At 42.8% G+C, this 23982-nt stretch overlaps 2 protein-coding genes across 4 annotated transcripts in view; both read right to left on the minus strand.

The window, feature by feature from the left end:
• Positions 1-706: 706 nt before the first annotated feature.
• tfcp2l1 (transcription factor CP2-like 1) lies at positions 707-10892 on the minus strand. Of its 3 annotated transcripts, none has more exons than XM_080537132.1 (15): positions 10747-10892; positions 9626-9774; positions 8458-8531; positions 6722-6827; positions 6348-6454; positions 6091-6243; positions 5796-5906; positions 5119-5216; positions 4729-4780; positions 4507-4600; positions 4015-4105; positions 3712-3794; positions 3335-3477; positions 2565-2616; positions 707-2200 (listed from the first exon to the last, which is right to left on the minus strand). In XM_080537132.1, the coding sequence occupies exons 1-15, from the start codon at positions 10806-10808 to the stop codon at positions 2163-2165; spliced, it is 1413 nt and encodes a 470-aa protein (XP_080393258.1). In that variant the 5' UTR covers positions 10809-10892; the 3' UTR covers positions 707-2162. The 3 variants fall into 3 exon arrangements, 2 of the variants coding, with proteins under 2 accessions (XP_080393258.1, XP_080393257.1); XM_080537131.1 differs by having other exon boundaries at positions 4015-4153; XR_013937591.1 differs by lacking the exons at positions 707-2200; positions 2565-2616 and having other exon boundaries at positions 3420-3477; positions 4005-4153.
• A 725-nt stretch (positions 10893-11617) lies between these two features.
• Positions 11618-23982, minus strand: part of clasp1a (cytoplasmic linker associated protein 1a) — a gene marked incomplete at its 5' end in the record, with an annotated part of 69927 nt that continues 57562 nt past the window's right edge. Inside the window, 12 exons of the mRNA XM_080537119.1 lie at positions 11618-14159; positions 15601-15717; positions 16429-16635; positions 16851-16979; positions 17137-17324; positions 19095-19341; positions 19507-19654; positions 20833-20939; positions 21135-21278; positions 22640-22783; positions 23252-23330; positions 23474-23637. Coding sequence (XP_080393245.1) covers positions 14073-14159; positions 15601-15717; positions 16429-16635; positions 16851-16979; positions 17137-17324; positions 19095-19341; positions 19507-19654; positions 20833-20939; positions 21135-21278; positions 22640-22783; positions 23252-23330; positions 23474-23637 — 1761 coding nt within the window. The 3' untranslated portion in view covers positions 11618-14072. The remainder of the gene's footprint in view (positions 14160-15600; positions 15718-16428; positions 16636-16850; positions 16980-17136; positions 17325-19094; positions 19342-19506; positions 19655-20832; positions 20940-21134; positions 21279-22639; positions 22784-23251; positions 23331-23473; positions 23638-23982) is intronic.

Here is a 23982-nt window from a genome sequence, read left to right on the forward strand (position 1 = left end):
CAAAATATTGCAATGCAATGGATTCGGTGAGTAATCCCCGCTACTACCTAGTTAGTGTAACAGCTTCTCATAGCTAGCTCTAAAAAGGAACTTCGCTATTAACATCTAACTGCATGTTTACATCACACTCCCTGCCTATCTACTAGGACTCAATCTCTGGGTTCATTGTGCTTTGTTGAGGAGCTTACTCAGGAGACATTAACTGGCATTGACTGTTTTAGAGGGGCGAGTTGTGCTGAGTGCCAGAGTATCACTGATACTGGGGAGGAACTTTCTGGGCTTCCACCTTTACTCCAGTCACTGTGCCCGTTGGGAGGCTTAGACACTTTAGCGCCCCATATAGGCTTAGCCACTGTGGGGTGCTAAAGTCCCCTTTAAGAAAGGGTGGTCACCAACAATCTAGCTGGGCTATGATTGTTACCCTGATCCCCAGGTGCAAGTGTAGCCTTGAACCCATGTTGCCTTGCTAAAAAATGTGCCCTCTGTGACCAGACTGACCGTATTGCCACAGAGGACATGTCAATGCTGATGGAACATAGTCAACATCTGTCTGATTGCTTACAATGCACTTAGGCCAGACCTGCTATTGCACAATGCCTGTGTTATACAACTGTCCCTTGACCTCTGGAAATTCTTCACGTCACCATATTTTGAATGCATTAAATGTATCTTCTTCATATGTTGTATACAAAAATCTGAAGACTGGTTCAGAGCAGTGCAAAATGTTTTATTTTGAGTGAAATTACATCATCGCAGTCAAGTCAAAATGTGATGGTCCTTCATTCAAATCAAGGTCGCAAGGCAGTAATACTTTCTATAAAGCAGACAAAACACCAAAATCAGGAAAATACTTCAATTTCTTTAGGTTTAACAATTAAATCATTTTATTTTAATTGATATGCTAGACAATATGCTACATGAAATCAAAGATAAATAATAGAACTAAGGCCGTGCCATTTTACATTACCCATACATTTTTTTGTTCATTTGCCTTATCTGTTGGTCGGGGGTTTGCAACATTCTTCTGGATTATAGAATAGAATATACTTTATTGTCGTTGTACAGTTGCCTATACAATGAAATTGACAAATTATCTTCATTAGTTCAAAGTTTACTGTACATGAGAATACATGAATGTGCCGCTCAGAATACAGTAGGTGCATCTTGAAAAACTATCTACTAATATCCTGCAAGATATTTTGCTGTCTAATATGTGACAAAAATAACTGACCGTTAGTGATTGTAACAAAGCAAAGCTAGAGTGCTGTTACCAGTAGTGCTGAGACGTTATACTGTCTTTATACCAGTAGAGCTGATACTTTATCAAGATTGTTTTACAGGTAGCCCCGCGGTGGCGTAGCGGTCTAAGCACTAGCCACTAGTGCAAGCTGCCCACCGGGGACTGGGATTGAATCCCGGTCTCACCAGACCCGGATATGGCCGAGGCACACAGGGAGCGGCATATTGAGCGGCCGCTCCAGAGGGCGGTATAGGACTATTTCCGGACAAGGATCCGTCGCGCAACAGCGCCCCCGTGGTGCCGGAATAACGGTGCTGGGCTCGAGAAGCCAGTCAATTGGATACCAAATTGGGTGAAAAAGGGATAAAATCTGAAGAAAAAAAAATATATGAAAAAAAAAAAGATTGTTTTACAGTATCAAGCACCCGCTGCAAGCTTATTCGCCCCCTAAATACTAACACTGAGACTAATACAGTAGCATTGGTATGCTGCATGAGATATTAAAATAATAGATATCTTATGATACATTTCATACACTGTCAAGAGTGATTTTAAAATGATCTTCAAGGTATTGAGTAACACAATATATTTGCAGGAGTAATATAATATAATTAATAATATATATTTGTTGTTACTAATTACACATCTTATCAAAGATCAATCAATAAGTTAATACAAAATACAAAAACAAAAACAAACCAAAAGAAAATCAAAGAGTAAACTGAAAGCTGGCTCAAGGGCATTTTCAATGTGTAGGTCTTTGCATTCTTTGAATATAAATGACATACAGTATAGGGTGAGCTATGAACAATCTATACAGTTACACGAATACTACAAAGTTTCAATGCTCCTTAACAAGCCCTGTAGGTTCCAGACGTTTAGACAGTGATCTGGAACTCTCCACTCCAGGGCTCTCCTCCAGTCATTTCAAAACAACGTGGTAGCCATCATTACTTTCATCTGCATGTTAAGACAGAGAACAGACAATAAGAGAAGTGGTCTTAATAAGTGAAAAGTGTAAACATTTTGAAATATTATGTGAAAACATGTACACATACAAGAAAATATGCACACATGTAAGGAATGCACATGCATATGCATGGTTTTGTTAGAAAGAATTATTTCTAGACAGATTTTTTTATTATTATTAAATGTTGGCTGTTTCAAAACAAATTTAAGTGTGACATTAAGCTAATTTACCAAAAGGTACATTTTTTATAACCCTTTTTACTCATCTTTACCAGGTGTGCCAATAATTGTGGATGGCACTGTACCTATTCTTCAGAGACATATGTTAAGAACAGAGGCTAACTTGTTAGCTTACCTTTTAGAGTGCTGATAACGAAGCTCGCCTCCTCAGTGAAGTTCTGCACCATCTGACATTTTTTGAGAAAAAGTGATTAATAACATGTGGTAATACATCCCACTCACTATTAATAACCTGTGGTAATACATCCCACTCACGCTGTTAGTATAATGTTGAGTTATATCATACTTGTTATGGACCAGTATTATGTATTTAGGGGCCCAGTATTGCCCCAGTGCTTAAAGGGGCCCCAAATACGTCTGTCAATCAGTAACCAGCAATCACAATGACAACCATGGTAGCAGCTAGTGGAAACAGCCAGTGACAACAGCTGAGCCTGAGAGAGCTGGTTCTGTCGTCAGTTTGTACATTCCTCTGTTTCCCCTACAAGAGTCATTAATGATGTAAATTAGCCATTATCCATGCCATTGCCTTTTACACTGGGCCATTAGTGTACCCAGGCCTGGATGAGCCCCAGCCCCCCAGGGGGACAAACAACCAAAAGGTCCAGGATCTCTGTAGGGCTCCCGATAACCTGCCAACTTCACTCTCTGATGGAAACTCACTACCGTCTGACTGTGAGGGAGGCCCTGCCACCACTGCTGTTTGTTGTTTTAGTCCATAACATGTTACAATCATAGGGAATTTCAATGTTTTGTTTAAGTTTCACTACAGGCTATGTAGTGTTCATCATGGAATAGAGTCAACAGTTTTTCCGTGTAGAACAAGTCACATGTAGTTTACATTTATCTATCTACTCCTCTGAAGTCCACATCTGACTTTCTCACCTCATCAGACACCAGTATGTGGATCCCAGTGGAGCTCTGTCTGTAGATATGGATGATCTGCTGGGGAGTTACACTGTACAGGAGAGCTATCTTCTCCGAGAGGTCCACCAGCGTAAGATCCTCCAAGTACAGAGCGTGGTACACTATGGAGAGAGGACGAGAGGGGATTATCTGAGGGTTAGACTAGGGTTCAACTCAAGCTTAAGGTGTACTAAGCTGGACATTTCAATTCATTGTCAGTTATTTATTTTTTAATATATGTATTGTGAATTGTATAAGGGACCAAAATAAACATTCTCAATCAATCAATCAATCAATCAAGTTATAGTTTCCGTGGGAGATGAGTAGCACTTGCATAATAATAACTTGGAACCTACCATCTCCACCCCCTGGCTTGGTCTGCGGCTGGTTCCTAGTGTGTTGCTGACACACATAAATGGTGAGACGTGGCTGTACACACCTACACATGGGAAGTAACAATGACAAACCCATCATGAATGCTACTGTATAGTACTACCAAACTTCATCACTACGACATAATGTAGTATGACATTTCCTGTTAATAGACATAGCTGCTCACTTCAGTAAAGTATGAAGCAGCGAAACAGTCTGTGTCATACATAGATATTATATTAGTGTGCTTCTGCAGCATATTCCTCCTGTGGCTTACAGCATCTCACCTTCCTTTCATAGTGTTGAACAGGCGGATCCCGTCGGCTGGCCCGCAGATTTGGATAAAGTCCTCACGGCTCATCTTTAACAGGTCAGCACCTACAATATTCACATAAGCGTAATTTCCACCGTCACTTACAAACTGACCTAATGGGGTTTTGGAAGAACAAACACATAGAGAGAGAGAGAAAATGTCTGGGTTATTCTCTGCAAACGCCTTTGGCGTTACAGCCCACAAACATTCACAAATAAAGCTTTTAGGCATAGGTGCCATTCTGTGAATTGTTTCACCTTTTGATCATTGTTTAACACTCACTTTCCTTTTCCTCACTGGAAACAAGCCTTGATCATAAATCATTATGCTTCACATAAAACATCTGTTTACAGTTTTTAAGTGACAGGCCTCAACATTTTCACATGCGGTGGCAGCAGTGTTTAGGGGCAGCAAACAAGAGGTATAGTGTTAAAACTTAGTGAGGAACATGCAGATGATACAGTACCTGTGAAACTGGAGAAGAGCCTACTGAAAGGTGAGAACCTGTGACGATGAAGCCACTGAAGCGTATCCTGAGGGGACGACAATGGCAGAAGGTCCTACACTCCAAAAAGAAGAAGAGCCCTTGAAATGAATATAGCACCGACCACTTGTCTTCAAACAATCGCCTAAAAAGATAAGAGAGCAATGGCATTAACAATTAAGACTGCACTTGACCCTTACTTACATCAGAGCAGCCGGATAGGAGCAGCTCCACCTGCTGGTTTGGAGAGTTGTTGCTACAAAAGCACACAACAGGGAAGAGAACAAGAGTTGGGTCATTGAGTAATGAGCCCTGATAAGAGTCAAAACAGATCATTCCACAGCAGATTTGCTGGCTTTCTATAGAAGTTGTTACGAACCAAAACGTTGTGAAAAAGTTCTTCTCACTAAAATGGTTGTGAGTACATAGACATTATATATACCGGTACATAGATAAGATTATATCTTGCCACATGGTCATATCACTCCAGTGTCTTTTAATCTCCACTGGCTCTCAATCAGTTACAGCATCTAATTTATTAAACAGTTTGTGTATGTACACCTATTAGGCCATTTAGCCGTTGTGGAGGCTTACCCATCAGTGAAGCTGCAGGAGGTGGGGGAGCTGTGATAGACTGGGGATGGAGTGCTATTTGTGCTATTGAGAGTTGGGGAATCAGGCCAGGGAGAGCACTGCAAACAAGAGAGGAAAAACAGACATTCAAGTGCATATACTCTGCCCTACATAAAGGACATATTCAAGGGAGTAGAGAACTATTCATACACATGCACACAAGAAGAGGGCATTCCTCTGTACCCTAAAAGCTTGATTCATCAGACATTCCCCTCTAATCAATAGCCCAGTTTCTCATAGCACTGCCAGTTTTTAAACCTGTGTCCTAGCCAGGCATTCATGGTTACTGTTCGACTAGGGTACCATTATGCCGCAGAAACAATGTCAACAAACACAAATCTAGATTAGAAAAAAGCAGGCACTTCTTTTCAGGAAAAGCGAGCTGACCCCAGGAGACACTGCACTGACGCACAAGCAGTCTCTGATTGGGACAATCTCTATCCAGGACAGTCCCAATCATTGACAGACTTACGCATCACTAGTTAGAAATACTGTACATGTCACTTTGGAGTAAAACAACAAATATGAGATGACTAAAGCAACATATTAACATGTTGTGACAGATCAACTTGTCAAGTGACAGTAACAGTGGGAGATGAATGTGTTTAGTGGCCAGAGGTTCTGGAAGGGTCTCTTACCTCTGTAAGCATGGTGGTTTCATGGGAGGGTTGATATTTCTCCTTGTCTTGAAGGGATTTCTTATCAATCTTTTCCCTATCTGTCTTCAATTTGCGATCAGCTCCTTTCGGCTTCAGGAAATCAAAGAATACATATAAGATCAAAAACATGATCTCTTCAAATAGACACATTTCACCGTAGCTAGCAGACAGCACACCGTATAAAATTAACAATGTGCATTTGAATGCCCAAAAGAACACATAGTACACACAGAGTACTGTACACCCCAATGACCATATCTGAAGTCCTGTTTACCTTGAAGACCTTGACCTGGCAGCTGGAGGAGTTCACAGGCTCGAGGTAGTCTCCGTTCTCATTCTGGGTGAAGGTGTCGATCTGGATTCTAAACGGAACCCCCTTCTCCCCACCATGCTTCCTGGGGGTGAACTCTGTGCTAATGCAGTTTACCTACAAAATGTCAATACAAATGCACACAATTAGTGGAACATTGTACCCATAATGATTTGAATCCTCAATGCAAGGGAGTCAGAAAGCTGGTTGACCGTAGCTACCTGGATGAAGACAGAGGCATTCTTGACAGGATCCCAGAGGAACTCGATGGTGTTGAGCTGCATGCTGTGAGCACGAGGCTCAAGTATCCCCACAGAGAGGGGAATATCTGAACACAACCAATCCCAGCCAATCACACCCGATCAGGAAGAGAAATGACCATCCAGGCGGATTTACTTCATATGACATTTCCAGTAAATGCGAGTATAAGTCCTGTTTTTGAAGGCAACTTAGATATTCTCAAATGTCATAACACCATCATCAAACATACAGTATGTGGTTGGGTTCTGACACCAACATCCCTAACATCAATAGGGAGGCAAGTGCTGTGAAATGGGTTGCTGTGAACAGGCAAGGCTGCAGGGGACTGACTCACCAATATCCAGGATCCTGTCCCCAGGCCTGTTCCACCTCCATCCCTCCAGCTGCTGATGTTCAGAATACTGCAGGCGACGATCGTGAAACACCACACGCACAATGCTCTGTAAACAAGCAGGGACAGGCATCAGTGTGGAGAACAGTGACTATGCTTGGGCAGCTCGCAGGTCGCCAAAGTCATATGGTTTCGGCAAAGTGCAAAAAGCTACCCACAGTCCCTCAGAGCAATACACAGATGATTTCATCAGGCAATGTTCAGGAGATGACATTCACACATCACCTTCCAGCTCGCACAAGTCACACTTAAAAGAACAGCCACATATTCCCATGGTATAGAGTCACAGGAAGATGTTGATAGCAATATCATTTGGGCAACTCAATAATAGCTACTTTCATAACCAAAATAATTTTCTGTGGACAGATGCAGCCTATCAAATATCTATATTTTACTCATGTGGTATCTAAACACTCATTGGTGGTCGTTGTTTGAAGTGTAACCATTTGCAGGCACAAGAGTTTAATCTATAAAGCACTGGATGGATTGACAAGATAGATGACTGTGGATACTTTTCTATTCCCACACAAACTAAAAAGGACATAAATTAATGCTCCCCCCCTCTCCGCCCCCACCCTCAACATGCATTAGGATTAAGTTAATAACAACCTTTTACCCTACTAGAACATAAAACAAATCGTAAAATTAACAACCTGTAAAAACATGTTCCATTCACTCTATTACAGGGAAACTCATGCGTGACTGCCCAGACTCCAAGGCCACAGACATGTCACGTCACTTGTTTGTAGAGATGCCACCTGGTCCATTCTTGTGTCGTCAGACTGCTTCACTAAACATGACCGATATATGACGGCCCTAACAGCCTGACGACAAAGAATGTTCAAGTGGCTGTAACGAGACAAGGTTGGATTCAATCAAATGACTCATTATTTTCCAAATTGACCTTCATGGATATGGAAATGGAAAAAGAAGCAATGAAGGCCTCCAAGTCAATTGATTGAATTCCTCTGTTGATAGAGACTCCCAGCTGATACATCATTGAAATCACTTTAACATTGGTCAAACATATTAAAAACCTGCTTGGTGAAAACAAAATATCAGCAGTGTCAACTTCAGTTGTACTAATGGGGTTTATTCATAAACCTATGGCATCTTAAATATACCACTTGTTGTTTTTTCAAATAATGAAACAAAATAAAACAATGCTTTACTTTACAAATATTTTGAACAAAACGCATCTGACTGGGGATAAGAACAAGGGGTTATGATTGATGTACTGTACATACATCAAATCTTTTCCCTACTTGGACATGCATTTTCACAATTGAAAAAATAAACAAGCAATATACATTTCAACAACATCCAAAGATGTCAAAACGTTATGAATAAGTCCCAGTAGTATAGACAAAAGCAGAATTGTACGTAAGATGAAGTTATGAAAAAAGATCAATTCAGAAAGACGACGTGAAGGTGTGTGATGTGATGTAAAGTATAATAAAGTGTAAGCTGAACTGAGTTGAGTGTGTGGTGTTTAAGAAGAGAAGTTGGGTGATAGTACCAAGTCTGCAATGATGGAACCCAACCCCCGAAGTGGAGAGGAGGGTTGAGGATTCACCTGTGTGTTGACAAACCAGGAAACGGATACATATAAACAAATAAAGAAGAGGAAGAGGTCACATGAAAGTCAAAAACATACATACACAATACCTTTAACCTACCTTTACACATTTGCTGCTTATATCTGTATACTCCACTAGTTTTCTGTTAAGCATACGGATTTCGTAGGACTGACCTACATTTTAAGACATTAAAACAAACCTGATTAAAATTGAAAAATGTGAAATCAATCAATCAGAAAAGAGGGGCAGTGGGGATAGAAATTGAGTCAATCAAATACTGCTTTTTTAAAAGCCAAATGTCAAGGTCAGTCCCTAGAGAGGCCTAGGAGCACCCCCTAATATGTTGCATCTAACCATCCTGAAAGCCTTGAGCCATCAATCTAGAAAATCTCTACTTTTACTTGTTTTTACTTTATTGTATCTAAGAGTTATTATTACACTGTCAAACTGGATACAATTTGACTCAGGAACCATCTGTGCAATGGTCTGAGTAAAAAAGAAAAGGTAAACATTTAGTAATGTTGTTATCTGTCAACAGGTCAACACTAACTAACTGGTCTCAACTGTTCCTGCCTTGCTGATGTACCAGTAGTGTTCAACTCTTGCTAAGATGTGTAACCACTACCCTGGCTACTATTAGTCTAGTCTGCCATCAATGCATTATACTCTGAAGCAAGGAATACTCAATTAAGTCATCACTGACAGTGCAACTAACAAAGCCAGTGACTAGGCCTAACAGATAAAACTGGAATTCTGTGGCTGCTTAACAATGGCATGTCATATCCAATGGTTAAAGATGAAATTAGACAAGAAAATGTACAAGAAGATGAGAATAAGGATGGAATATGCAGTTCAAGAAAATGCAGTTCAAGACAAGAGATGATGAAAGTAAAAATTTACACCCATGAAAGAGGGTTTCATCTTTCAATGACAACTAATGCTGAACATCTAGCATTTTGACATTCCTGGTGTATTTGAAGTAGAACAAGACTTACACAATATGTGTGTTATTCAATCCTGCAATTTCTTATATTGGCATGAGTGTAAGAAGAGAGAAGACTGTTTGCCTGTATCTGAAGGTAAGCCTGTAGGTGTATGAGGATGCTTATTGGTTGCTTTGTTTACAACAAGGATGAATCTTGATGACATGTAATTTTATATAATGATATACAGTATACGCTATGCCTATTGTTCCTATATTCAATTCTATGGGCTAAATTCCATTCAACAACCCATAAATCAGTACTAAATTAGGAAAGATAGCTACCTTGGTTTAGATAGGTGAGCGTCTCCTCCTGCTGTTTGACAGCAGGCGAGGTGGCTGCACAGAGAACATATTGGAAAGGGCACAATTTGGCGCCATTTTCCGATGCGTGCCGATCCACCTCATGTTTCAGGAAAGGTGCCAACGCATCTCTGGGGGGGGAGAGGACAGTTGATCATTAGAAGACTTATCAGGGAGCACAAATAAATGGGTGGTTTCTCTATGATTAACCAGATTTTATCTTATCAGTTTAACCATGACTTGTGAAGGTGCAAAGGTAAAAAAAGAAAAAAACTATTCTCAAACCTATATATTAGGCCTCAATACATAACATTGCAAAAAACGACAGCCTATATCAAAGCTAGACAGACAGGAACAGTGGACAATTCTAGACAGTTCTAGACAATTCTAGACAATTCTAGACAGACAGGAACAGTGGACAATTGACACAGCAAGACATAACAGTATCCCAGGTAAATGACTGAAATAAGCAGGAGTTAAAGGGATAGTCAACTCCGTAATCAAAGTTTGTCAGATGTTTTTAGTAAATCGTGACGTTAGAATTATAAGGTTCTATCTCCATTTTTGTCCAAATTTAGTTTTTTTTTACATAATCTGATCCATTAGGTGTTTATTAATGCCTGTGTTTACATTTTTTTGTTAGTAATTAATAAAATACTAAGGTTCCATCTCACAAAACATAATGGAATGTAAAAACTTAACTCAATATCTCTGAACTACCCTAAACGGAGATAGAACCTTATAATTCTAAACTCACGAAATGTTGAGATGTCCTATGCCATAAATTGTGTGTATCCTGTAATTGTATCCTGTTAATTTAGGCATAACACATTCCATGGGAGGTGGATTCAGCCCAGCATAAGTTATAAAACAATCTGACAAATAGCTTTTGGACTGGAATATCCCTTTAATAAAGCAATTCCTTGCTGTTAGTTAATAGGACAATAAACATTCTCATGTCTTTATCAAAACCAGTGATCAATGTTATTCACAGAATTTGAGTCTGATTAGAGAGTTCGCCTCATTAAACATCTGTTTGTAGATAGCAAGACCCCCAATAAGGCATGTGGTAAGTTATCACAAAACTGGAGAATTCCACTTACCGAATATAACTTGCAGTTGAATGCTGATGATAGGGTTCAGGTTGTGAGTGCCAAAACAGCATGTTTTCCAGTGCGGCGTCTATGGTATCCCCAGGAACAGAGAAATGGAGAATGGGTATCACACCCTGTTGCTTCCACAGGTAACCTTTGTGAGGTTTGCTGGGCAGCACCCTTCTACAGCCTTATATCCCTCATATGACGTCCCTCTTCATTAGCATACCTTATATGACCTTTGAGACGTAAACTGACACACCTCCCAGCAGTGGTAAAGGTAGCCCAAATCCTCAGCATGAAGCTTCTACCTAGGTGTCAAATCATTTTACAATCAATATTCAATGGATTGATTGATAATCTTCTACTTTTGAATGGTCCGTCTTTCCTCAGGGAAGAGATTTGTATCAATCGTGGCAATATTCATGAACCTGCAAGAAAGTGGCATGTCGAATAATTACATCCTTATTGTGATAATGGAATGGAATGGACTTTATTTGTCATTGCTACAGTACAGGTACCAAACAACGAAATTTAGGAACTAATTAGAGCTCCTTTAGCGTTGTTGTTGCTGAGAGACATTACTAGATGATCAATAATACAGTATGCGCATGGTCACTAACAGTATGCTTCAGTACCTCCATCATAGCAAAGGCAAGGATTGACATAATTACCAGAGAGGCACATCAAAGTCTCACCAAGACAGAACTCAGCACACCTCATAGCTCAACGCTGTTTGTAAATGAATGGGAGACTGAGTAATTGTATTGCATACCAATGCTGCACATAGTGCTGTCAAATTGGATTAACGAAAGATAGAGAGACTATAGACTCTTGGATTAATTGAAAGACAACAAGTGAATCAACTTTCATGTTTGTTTATTTCTAGAGCAAACAAATTTACATTGTTGCAAATCTATCACAGGTGGATGTTAACAAAACCCTTCTGTACAGTCGTCATGAAAAACAAAAAATAAAACAAAAATATAAATACATATATGAATATTACATGACAAAACAAGACAGAAATAATCACATGCATAGTGAACATTGCAGGGAATACCTTCTTATAGTGACCAACAACGTACAGTATCAGCAGATTATCTGGACAGTAAACCAATGGTAGATCTTCTTGGTCATCAGCCAATACCAGCTGACGATTGGCTGCTCCCTTACACAACCAACAGATTCACTTGCAAGAGATGGTGGCCTCATTTGAAAAACCAAAGCAAACAATTGGATTTTAAACTGTTCATAAGAATGGGGGAAATGTCAGGTAGTACCAAGGCACGCACACATAGCGTACCCTTTTATTAAAGCCACGCACCCAAATATGTACTGTACTGCAGTGCTAATAGGCTGCCTGGCATCTTGAGAGCTTTATATTGTGTTCACAGTTGTCTAGGCAGACATAGTAAAGTTTTGGTCAACTCACAGAGCTCCATAAGTATTATGGAAGCAGTCACCCCTCCCCCAAAAATGTGTCATATCAAAGACTGACCAAACTGATGAGGTTACAAGTGCACTTCAACAGCCAAAACAGGGCCCATGGAAACAACACCCAGTGGAGATGCTGCCAAAAACATGCAAGCTATTTGCTACCGTGCAAAAAAGTGAGATAGCCAACCTTTTTATTTCATTTGATGAAAATTGCTAAGCAGTGATCAAAAGTTATGTACTGTACAAAATACTTTGCTCATGGTACTGTTATTGCAAAAGCTGTAGTTACATGAAGGGGAAGGTGAAGAGAAGTGGTGATTATTAACAACTAATATCTGCATCATGGGTGAATACTGTATTGTCTTATTTGTTTGCAAGCCTGTTTAATTAATGTGAGTTCACATTTTTAAGAGCTGTGAGCTTCTGTACATCCATACCTTTCCTCAACAATCCAAGTGATCAAACATTACTGTAGAACATGAACATAAGGCCTGGTTAGTGTCTTGAACGTCTGTCTCCTTTCACTGATCTCCCTCCAAATCTGAGCTTGGAACATTTGCGGTATTTACATGTGTAGGGTTTACTCCTCAGACAAGATATACTTTTTAAGCAGCAGCATCATAGATTTACAGGATAAATGCCATCAATTGGCTACAGAAGTGGAAGGGTGTGTGTTTATGAAACGGAATGAAAACAGTCTGTTACTTTGGACTTGTTTAGTGTTTTGACTGATGACATTGTTTGTTGTCATCACTGATTGTTTTCAGTCTAAATACGGGTCATTCAGTGTCTGACATTATTAGCAACATGGTAATTGAAGAGGGTTGGAATGAACCTCAATGCTGATTATTGATTGTGAGAATCTTAAGACAGCTTTATCTTCAGATACAATTGGATCTCTGCATCTCTCCTTAATTTGCACATCTTCAGTTTTAGATTGTCAGTCTTGTAGTGAAATAGGTCACTTTTGTCCAATGTTGCCTCAGGTAATGGGGACTGCCTCTAGACTGCAAGTTTAATTCCAACAATGCCTTCACTATACAAGTTATCAAAACAAACTCATTTCCCCCCACGCAAATCAATATTTATAATAAAAGACAGCAGTAGCCGACCTGGGCTTAAATGAGCCTTCATAACGATTAACCAACTAAAATGTTCAAGTCCCCCCCTACACCCTCTAATACTTAATTCAAGCAGGGTTTTTATAATGCTATTATCACTTAGTTAGAGAAAAACATGAGATTACAACTCGTACTTCAATTGCTGCAATATTTGGTTTTCTTTGTCCCCAAAGCCAAAAGTTCATCCTTAACCATAAGGGTTTTACATCATCACTGGGCCAGCCAAATGATTATAAATCACAAATCAAAATTAAAAAATGACTCTACTGCGCCCCTTTAAGTTGTGTCAATCCAATCTACACAAGCACATTTGTAAGATTTTTTTTTTGTGGAATTAATTTCAGGGCATTGTTATTGGACCATACCACAACTACCAAAGAGAAACAAACATTAGATTACAAAAAACAAAAAAACGCCAACGACACCGAAGAAAACAAAGCTGGACTCCCATTCAAAGTCTATAGAAAAGTCAAAAAGCATTAACCCCCTATATCCAGACCTTTACATTCAAACATTCTGTAAGAAGGGGGGGTGGGGCGGGGGGAACAGATGATGGATTGAGGGACACATTCACTGGAGAGAGAAAGAAAAGCAGCACAGCTATTCAACAAACAGCAGAAGAGCTGAATTGAAGCACTGGTTGCGATGAGCAGAAGGTCACCTAGAGGGGTCCAGTGCGGTAAAGAAGCGTCAGGAATAGAGAGGTCCGGAAGAGGCACGACTATTTCCCAAATTCAGATTCAGATGCACAGTACGGGTCCAGGTCCCCCTCCACTAGCTGTGTGAAGACACGTCAGATGAGCTGCTGCTGTTGCTGTTGGTCGTCTGTGCTCGCTTGATGTACAAATTCAGTAACTTCATCTGCAAGATGAAGAAAAGAAGGTCACATTGTTGTATCATAGAGGGGAATGGAGAGCTGAGAGGTAGAAACGACACTGTTGGCCAATTTACAGGCCAATCAGAGGACAGACAGCTGTGATGTTGACGGGGTGATCTGAGGGATCTTTGGGTAGAGGCTGACGGATTGACCATCACCAACTGACCGTTACCAGGTCAGCACCAGGGAACCATGTGGCAATGAGTGTGGAACCTTTCTAAGAGAGGCCTTTACCGGCTACCGCTCAAGGTTATAAACTTAATGTCAAGGCGCCAAGGGATTCCTTGAAGAACTGATGTCATAATCAGTCTACAAGTCATCTCTGAGAAATTCTACACCTCGTTGGACCATTGCTAAGCTAATGTGTCTGTGTGTGTTATCGGCTAACATGCTCTCTGGCTCCAGGACTGCACGTTGGGCACGGCTCTCTAATGGGGCGAGGGTTTCCAGGCTCTCACAAGGTGTGAAGGGCAGCGTAGCCATAGCGATGACCCAGTGCTCCGTGTCCATGCTTACTCAACGTAGTTGAGGTCAATGTGTAACCGGCCTAATCTAGCCTACACGCTGCTGTCACTCAAATCTGGAAGGACTCAAATCCGTACCCTTATATAACGCAGGGACACGTGTCCCTAGTGGGACGATGACCCTATACCACTACCATACCATGTAGACCTGTCGACCCCTGTCGTGTGTGTGTGTCAGTGTGTGTGTGTTAGTAAACTCCCTGTTTACTAAAAGTCCATACTACATACTAACCATACTACATAATATTTGGAGCCTACTGTTTAGTAAAATGTAGGCAGTAAGCGATACATTTCTCATCTCTTACCTGCTCTATGGAATTGTGGGACTACACTTGAAAAAGACTTTCTGAATAGGGGCGGCTGTGGCACAGGAGGTAGAGTCGGCGTCTAATGATCGCACGGTTGGCAGGGCGGCGGTTCGAGCCCCGACTGGCCACATGTCGAAGTGTCCTTGGGCAAGACACTGAACCCCAAATTGCTCCCAGTGAGCGGGCCGGCGCCTTGCATGGTAGCTTGCCGCCATTGGTGTGTGAATGGGTGTGTGAATGGGTGAATGAGAGGCCATTGTAAAGCGCTTTGGAATAAGTCAGTCCATTTACCATCTACCATTTGAATAGTAGTAGTTAATGAATTCAGTGCAGTGAATTCATACTACATGGAAAGACAAATATAGTATGACATCCTGGCATTTTATACATACTCGATTTCAGTATATTTTGCAAACTGCAAAACTTCCTAATCTTGCCTACTGTAAACACCTACTAATCTTGCCTACTGTAAACTCCTACTAATAAAGTTACAGTATGAGCATTCCGACACAGCCAGTGTGTGTGTGTGTGTGTGTGTGTGTGTGTGTGTGTGTGTGTGGACTTTGAGATTGTGAGCACATGACTGTTGTTACCTTGCTACCCGTGAGTTGGGCGAGGTGGGGCTTGAGCTCTTCACCAATCACAGAGTAGATGGCCACCAGGCAAAACACGCTGGCCTTGCGAACGCTACTCTCCGTGTTGTCATAGCCCTGGAAACCCATACAGACACACACACAGATACATCAGTAACTGGCAGCCAGAAGCACACACACACACACACACACACACACACACACACACACACACACACACACACACACACACAATGAGACATACACACACACCCACTGACACACACACACACACACACACACACACACACACATACATACATACATACACACACACACACACACACACACACACTGAGACACACAGGTCAATGAGAACGTGGGAGGAGTGGCAGAGGTGTGTGCTTAAGGTCATAGTACACGCAAACATTTCCAGGTACAAATAAGGCAACATTTCCCAGTGTCCAAATATGACTCTGTGGATACAAACCCATGCCCCAGTCCCCTTTCCCTCGTCCACATGGATCTTAAATATGTTGCAATAGGTGGTATTTCTAATACACTGTTATAGTTTTTAAACACAGGTTTGCCAGACTCAAAATACAGTACGATTTACCCATTTGTCTGCACCTCCTACTACTAGTTACACTTGTGTTTGGCTGATGCGATTGTTGTTGTGTTGATGTTGTGTGGTATGTGTGTTGTGTGGATGCATTCATGTGTACGGTATTACTGTTGCCTGTAGTTGCCTGTAGTAGCAAAGTCCTTCGAATTGCCCCTCTGATGAATAATTCTTCAATAGTTCTATTGTATTGAAGTGATGTCAGCCGTTCCCTGCTAGTGTCTCACCTGCAGCAGGCCTGGGATGATGTCAGGCAGAAGCTGGTGGAGGGACTCCTTGGTGATGCGCTCAATGACCTTGGTCTGCATCTTGATGGCAGCCAGATTGATGGGGTAGTCAGCTGTCTGGACGATGGGGCACAGTACCTTGATACACTGCTCTGGGTGGATAGAGCCTGCCAGGGTGGACGCAGACTCCTCTGCTGCCCTCACCACCTGGAGAGAGACATGGAATATCCCTCATGATCGAGCCCACTGAATTCTATGGCTTTGCAAAATGCTTGTAATGAAGTCATGTTAATAAGTAACCTCCTCTGACGAGCCATCTCAAAACAAAAAGAAGAAAACAACTACTGTATGAAATCAGTTGCCTCGGTAGATTCAGTATAGATGTGCTAATTTAACAGCTCATGGATAGCCTCTTTAGCTACCTCCTTGTGGGAGTCTTTGTGGGCCTCCAGGGTCTTCATGATGGTGAGCTCAGCGTAGTTCTTGAAGCGGGCAGGCTGGTTTCTCAGGATCTCCTTCAGCACCCGCAGTGCCAGGGCCCGTATAGTGTGCTACACGGAGAACAGGGAACATAGGGATGAGCTTGCATTAGGGAACCACTACAAAACATGAACAAGTTAGAATCAAGTGAGTTTTGGCTGTGTCCTGAATTGTGTATGTTGTGTGTGGACAATGAGAGCATGTGGGTGGGCCGGAGGGGGGCCGTACGTCTTTATCCCCCAGGGTCTCCAGCAGGAGGAGGAGGATGGTCTTGAAGTGCTCGTCCCACACGGCCAGGCTGTCCTCCCGGGTGATCTTCAGCAGCTCCACCAGCGCCCCCTTACGCTCCTCCATGCGCTCGTTGTGATTGGACAGCTCCTTCAGGAGGTCCGCCACCAGATCTGAGTGGTCCTGGGCTGGTTGTCAGAGAACAAAGGGAGAAACTGTGAGTGATGTGACGTAAATATGTCTCTACCATCTGTAAGAGGTGACTATAAAATACTGGGTGGAACACTTGGTTTAGTTATGTATTGTATAACTAATCGTTATGTTTTGTACTGTATGTGAGTTACAGGGAATAAGCACACAGCATAGTGCATTCCTGACCCCAAATAGTAAAAAGAGAAGAAAAAAAAAGAAGAAGAAAAAAAACACAGCTAACCGTGTGGGTAGCGGCTCAAAATATTTTGCCAAAATCCCCTGTAATATTCTTTCAATGGTGGCAGTGTCATGGTGTGGGGCGGTATCTCTCTCACAGGCAAAACAGAACCTGTCATCATTGAAGGCAATCTCAATGCAGTGAGATATCAGAATGATATTCTGGAGCCAGTCGTGATCCCATATCTCCAGAATCTGGGACCTACGCTCGCCCCCACAGAGCCAGGATCATCACAGAGTACCTCCAGAATTTGGAAGTGGAGAGGATGGAATGGCCTGCCGTGAGTCCAGACCTCAACCCAATTGAACACTTGTGGGATCAGCTTGGGCGTGCTGTACGTGCCAGAGTGACCAACGCAACCATGTTGCTGACTTGCAAATCCTGGTTGAGGAATGGGACGCCACCAGGTCCACCAGGCTGGTGACCAGCATGAGGAGGGGGTCCCAAGCTGTTGTGACTGCGTATGGATCTTCCACACACTACTGAGGTCCCTGACAGTGCAATATTAATAAAGTGTAAAAATTGCCAATATGTGTTGTTTTTTTCTTATTAGTGTGGGAGAGTGCAATCATCTAATCCACCAAGCTACTCAAAACGAGAGTGAATACCAACAGAAGAATATTGCAGGGGATTTTGGCAAGTTTTTTTGGGCCGCTACCCACACATTTAGCTGTGTTGCTCATTCCACGAATGCATGATCCTTACAAGTTGTACCTCGATGTAAAGGTGACTAATCAGGCTTTCCAACAATATAAAATACAATACCAATTGGTATTATTAAAGGGGAGGAATAATCGAATAACGTTTCCGAACTTTTTTTGAGGAGTTTATATATATATAAATAAAATTAACCAGAGCAATATCAAACTTTCCCCATGTCTGCCCACGTCAGACTGAGGAAAGGCTTTTCTAGTTGGTATCTACTGCATCATACAGCACTGGTGTTAAACAGCAGCAACACAGCTTCAGACATTGATAGAGAAGTTAGATGAATGACACTGAAATGGATGAAAAAGGCAACAGCAGTATCATGAAACACAAACAAATTGTATTCGAGGGACCAGTTATGATAGAATGTGGCTTTACCAGGACCAAAGATCTTGGGGTGCACCATCTTGTTTTCCCCGCAGTCCTGGCGACGGGCTGTAGAGGAGGGAAGAGGGGAGGTGAGGGGCATAGCAGGGAGGCTGTTGACATCTTAAGGAAAACATGTCCAGAGTAACATGTCTGTAGCTAAACAATGGCCAGCAGACATTTGCCAAACAGCCTTGGACTGATCACCACAGCCAAACCAACTGTTTGTAGTACAAATAGTGTTTTTGGTCTAATCTCTTCGTATCATCACCAATTTCATTATCATATAGACCACAACAATGTCGTAACACTACGTGACACAGGATCTATTCCTTCTTTGTGTTGCCAAAACGCTGAGAGTGAGACACATTATGACATCCCACTATGGAACAGAGGTGGTCAACGGGTGGAGGTGGAGTGACCAGAGGGTCAACCAGAGGTCAAGCAGACTCACAGTCACGGAACTGCTCCACGTCATCGTCAAACACTGCCTCCTTCAGGGCACTCTTATCGTAGGGGCTGATGGTGTCCCCGTAGCCGTAGGGGGCAAACTCCCGGGTCCGTGGCCCAGAGAAGGAGCGTGGAGATGGGGTGTTGAGCAGGGAGGTCTTGTTGTCCAGGGCAGTGCGGCCACCCTCCACCACATCTAGACCCAGACGGGCATCAGAACCCGGGGAAGCCACCACACCTTCCCTTCCAGCCTTAAAAGGGAGAGAAAACAGCTGTACTCAAACACAACAGCGTGAATAACAATAGCAACGTAGCAGCAACGCTTTTCGAGCCTAATTAATCAACTGTTTCACAATATCTCCTCCTTGGCTAGAGCTGTGAAGTCAGTTCCATCCCTAAGGCAGAGGTCGACTCACAGCATCGTCCCTCTTGCCATCCCGTCTGATTGGCTCGTTGAGGTCCTCCTGACTGCGGTAGCTGAAGCTCTGGATGGCCTCTGTGACGCCCCGGAGGGAGCTGTAGATCTCGTCTGAGTTCATGTTCTCTGTGTCGTACTCCAACATACTGCAAACAGGACAAGACCAGGAGAGAGGCTTTATACACAAGGCTAACGAGACAGCGCAGACACACACACACACACACACACACACACACACACACACACACACACACACACAGGTTGTTTTAGACTTGCACCATGTGAAGGGAAGGGAAGGGAAGTCATTGCTTCTGCTATCCAAGCAGATAGGATCTTCACACGAAAACCAGGTATTCTTGACTCAGTTCTTAAACATAATTGTAACTTCATTAGGGGAATAGTAAGAAGAATGGAGAGATATACATCCAGCGTGTTATAATGCACCATGAGACAAACAAAAGATGCTCTCTCTTCAGATGAAGCAATGATTCCCTATTGGTCGAGAGCGACTGGGAGGGGAAGGGCGATGTGTCACTTCCTCAAAGCTTGTCATGTAGCCCCGCCCCCTCCTCAGGCCCTGAGCTCCCTGGTTGGGTGTTTTACCTGGGTGAGTAAGCGCGGCGGAGAACCCTGAGGGAGGGGGCGGCGGGGATGGAGTGAGGCGGAGGAGGAGGAGGGGGAGGGGGGTGCTTTGACAGCCCATCGACACTCCAACCCCATAACCGACTGTGGTCACAGCACGGCCAGGAGGAAAGGACGGACGGACGGACAGAAAGAGGGAGAGAACGGGGCAAAGTGGGGACAACACCACATGGGACCACACACAGAGAAGGAACAAAGAGAGAAAGAAGAAGAGAGGTGTGCAGAAGAGGGAGAAAAGAGAAAAGAGAAACTATAGTCGGAGCGTTGAGGTTAGAGGCGTGTGCTAATAAGAGAAGGGTATTAGAATGCTCCAGAAACCCATGTACACAAAGATGGATCGCCGAGGGGCAATGAATACGGTTTAGAGTCCAACTTCAAAATCCAATGAACTTTTAAATACCAATTATAATTTCCCCAGTCATGTTTTTTTGAATAAGAGAAAAGCTGAAATGGATTCATAGACAATGAATGTAAAAAGGACCACGTTGAACACTGAACTAGATCCTCTTTGTGTTTCTGGGTTTCTGCTTGGAGATAGAGGGTTTAACACACCACGACTCAGCAGGAGTTCACATCACACAACCGCTACCCCAGTACTGTATTCATCAGTTAGAGTTTAAGGTTTGGCCATGCTACAGCAAGAGGCACACTGGTGCTGGAGATGCAGGAGGGGTGAGGTTACCTAGGCGACAGCCCTCCATGGGAGCAGTTGGTCGGTGAGGTCAGGGGACTGGTCCGGCTGGGGGGGTGGCGGGGTGGTGTCCGACCAATGGTATTGCTTGGAGAACCCTGTGAAATAGAACCAGATACATCACAGTTCGTGAATCATTCGAACTAGAAGAACATACTTTAACTACCCGACAATATCAACAATCATCCTCTCCTAACAAGTGTGGCAAAATGGCATGAAACCATTGGGTTACTGACATAGCTGAGAAGGTTTTGCCACCAATCAATAGGTTCCAAAGGAACATCATTTACCACACTGCTGATGTTGCTGGAGTTCTTCAGATGGTTGTGTAGCAGCTTGGTGGCTCCGTCCTGGAATGTCTTGGGTAGGGCCCCCAGCAGCATGGTGAACTCAGGGGTGTTGAGCTCAAACAGAGAGATCAGGACTACCTGAGCAGCCTGGAGGGCAAAGAGCAGGACAGGGGTGTATAACGTGTTAAATATAACCCGATGTGATGGCCAGGGTACATTTGGGGATGTCACCACTACACCGATGTTCATGTGTTCAATGCTGATTTACAACAGGACAGGATGGAGAGAAACAGTCAGAAAAACTACATCTAGCTGGTCAGACTGTCAGTTACAAGAACAGGCATTTTCTTAACAAGCTACAATGTTAACCAGCACACGTCATTACACACAACTAAAATGTCAACAACATGCTAATGGATAAGAGGTTGTTAAAGTGGATCAAAACAGACAAAAATGGGTTAGGCACAGAGAGAAAGAAAAACAGCATTCAGGTTTTCAAATCAGAAAGAACTTCGGTTGATAACTCAATTCACACAAAGCAACAATCCATTCACGCCTAACAACATAAACACTGTTTTATATTCTGTGGCCTATAACAGCTGCAATATTTCAATCCATTTCTCCGCAATCAATCCGCAAGGCATAGCTACTGTAGGTTAGAGCGACAGGGCTATAGAGCATAAAAGTGATGGAGAAAGGTCACACGTTGAGGGTTCACACTCTGGAGGTGGTTAGGTATCGGCGGACGGGCGGGCGGTGCGTGCTGGCGGGTGATTGGGGCGTGGATATGGCACTACCTGCTTACACCTCTCTTCCGTGTTGCCCTCCCCTGGCAACAAGGCTGCAGTACTGGACCTGCCTGAGAGCTCCTCACTCACCCAGTTATGAAGGGTCTGGGGCAGAATCATGGGAATTATAGTTTTTACAAATGAAAACAGCCGTAGGATGGAGATTTCAATGCTTGCCCCACCCCTCCCCTCCCCTCAAAGGCTGCGTTTACTTGCCGCTTTTGGGAAAACTTGGCAGCGCGAGGCATGCCCTAGATTAAAAGTAGGTGGAGGACTCAATTTGGACGCAGCAATGGAAAATCAAACAGAACCCAACAGAGAAGAGAACATATGACGCAATCAGCTGGGGAGATAATGGACTGTTGAGCCAAGGTCAATCCTGGAGCTTCAGAGGAATCCATGGTATCACAGTTTATAACTTCCACACAGATACACACCATATCCAGAGTATTTTAAATAAGAAACACAACAGTTGGATCTAGGGTGGACACAAAATAACTAGCTTTTAAAACTACTTGAATTTCTTTGAAAAAAACATGAATCCAGTTCATATTTCACTTCATTTTACTTTCAGTATGTAACCCAGCCTGTATAGTATTAGCTCCGCAGTACGCGCATTCCTCCTAGTGCATGTTATTGAAGTAGATTACATCATAGGGACTACAGCACCTAGATGACATATTATTGAGCATAACATATAAGCGGGACATAGCTACATACCTTTCTGACATCTGAGCTTTTGGGCTCTGTGGTCCAAGTGATAATGCGAGATACAGCCAGCCGTGTTTCACTGGAGTTGACAAAGTCTGTAGGGTCCATCTGCCGTGCCAGGGACTCAATGTACTTCAGGATGGCCACCTTCACCTACAGGAAAAAGTGTTTAGCTACATAGTTAGAGTCGGTTGTTGTACCATCTGATCAATGCCTTGATTTGAATTGAATAGATCCAGTAAGTAAGCCTTGAGAACCGACGACTCTCGAGCCTAATGGCCCTTAGGCAGCTGGAGCCTATCTCCTGTTTCCGTAGCGTGAGGCGGCTTAATGTACAAGTACAACCCCTGGACATGACGCTGGTATGTCCCAGGGTCTTACCCCCAATCCAACCCTTAATGCTGAGTACCAAGCAGGGAGGCATCGGGTACTATTTTTATAGTCTTTGGTATGACATGGCCGGGGATCGAACTCATGACCTCCCAATCTCAGGGCAGACACTCTAACCACAAGGCCACTGAGCTGGTAGAGACCCAGAGCCACTGCCAAAAACAGAGAATAATCTCCAATATCCACACAAATAATCTCCAATCCATAAAATGGAAATCTGCAGACTATTACCTTGAGATTGGGAGTCTGTGTCTGGTCAACGATGAACCTCATCAAGATGTTAAATTGCTGATCGAATGGGAAAGACTCCCTGAGAAGAAGACAGAATGAAACAGGACAATTAATGAATCATGAAGTGGTGGTCTACACCATAGACATATCATTAATAATATTCTATGGTCACTTGTTGACCTCACTCAGAGATGTTACTGGAGGAGTCAGAGAAGTTCAGACCTGGTGATGTCCAGAGCCTTCTGGACCTTGGCCTGTACAGAGCCCAGCAGGTCAGCTCCCATCTTCTTCAGCAGCTGGGTGAGCAGCACAAACAGCCAGTCCTGCAGGTCCTCTCTGTGCACCAGGATGAAGTCCACCAGCGTCTCCAGGAACATGCTGAACACCTGAGGCCACACATATACAGCTCTAACATCCATTACACCGTGTTACACATGCAATACTTACACCATGGCTTATTATGGGGGAAAACCTTTCCTCCATATTCACAGTGTCATTTTCATCATCATTTCATGTAAAAAAAATGGAATTCAAATTCTGCTAATGTTTTGTCTCCTAGGCAAGCTGTATACAATTCTAAATTGAGGGAATGAAAAACACAAACTTACTCTCTGTTGTAAAAAATCCACACCAAAAGCAGACCATGCAACAAAAGACACTCCATTAGTAACACAAACACAGTTCACACCATGTTCAAACAAATCATGAATGCAATGAAAACATGCAATTTT

This window comes from Nansenia antarctica (assembly GCF_963989245.1).
Source record: "Nansenia antarctica genome assembly, chromosome: 7".
NCBI lineage: Eukaryota > Metazoa > Chordata > Actinopteri > Argentiniformes > Microstomatidae > Nansenia > Nansenia antarctica.

Coding starts and splice junctions, on each gene's coding strand:
- tfcp2l1 (XM_080537131.1), bottom strand. CDS start 10,808: ATGCTGTTTTGGCACTCACAACCTGAACCCTATCATCAGCATTCAACT. Junction 5,217..5,795: donor AAACCACCATGCTTACAGAG/GTAAGAGACCCT, acceptor TCTTGTTTGCAG/TGCTCTCCCTGGCCTGATTC. Junction 2,201..2,564: donor CGTTATCAGCACTCTAAAAG/GTAAGCTAACAA, acceptor CTTAACATGCAG/ATGAAAGTAATGATGGCTAC.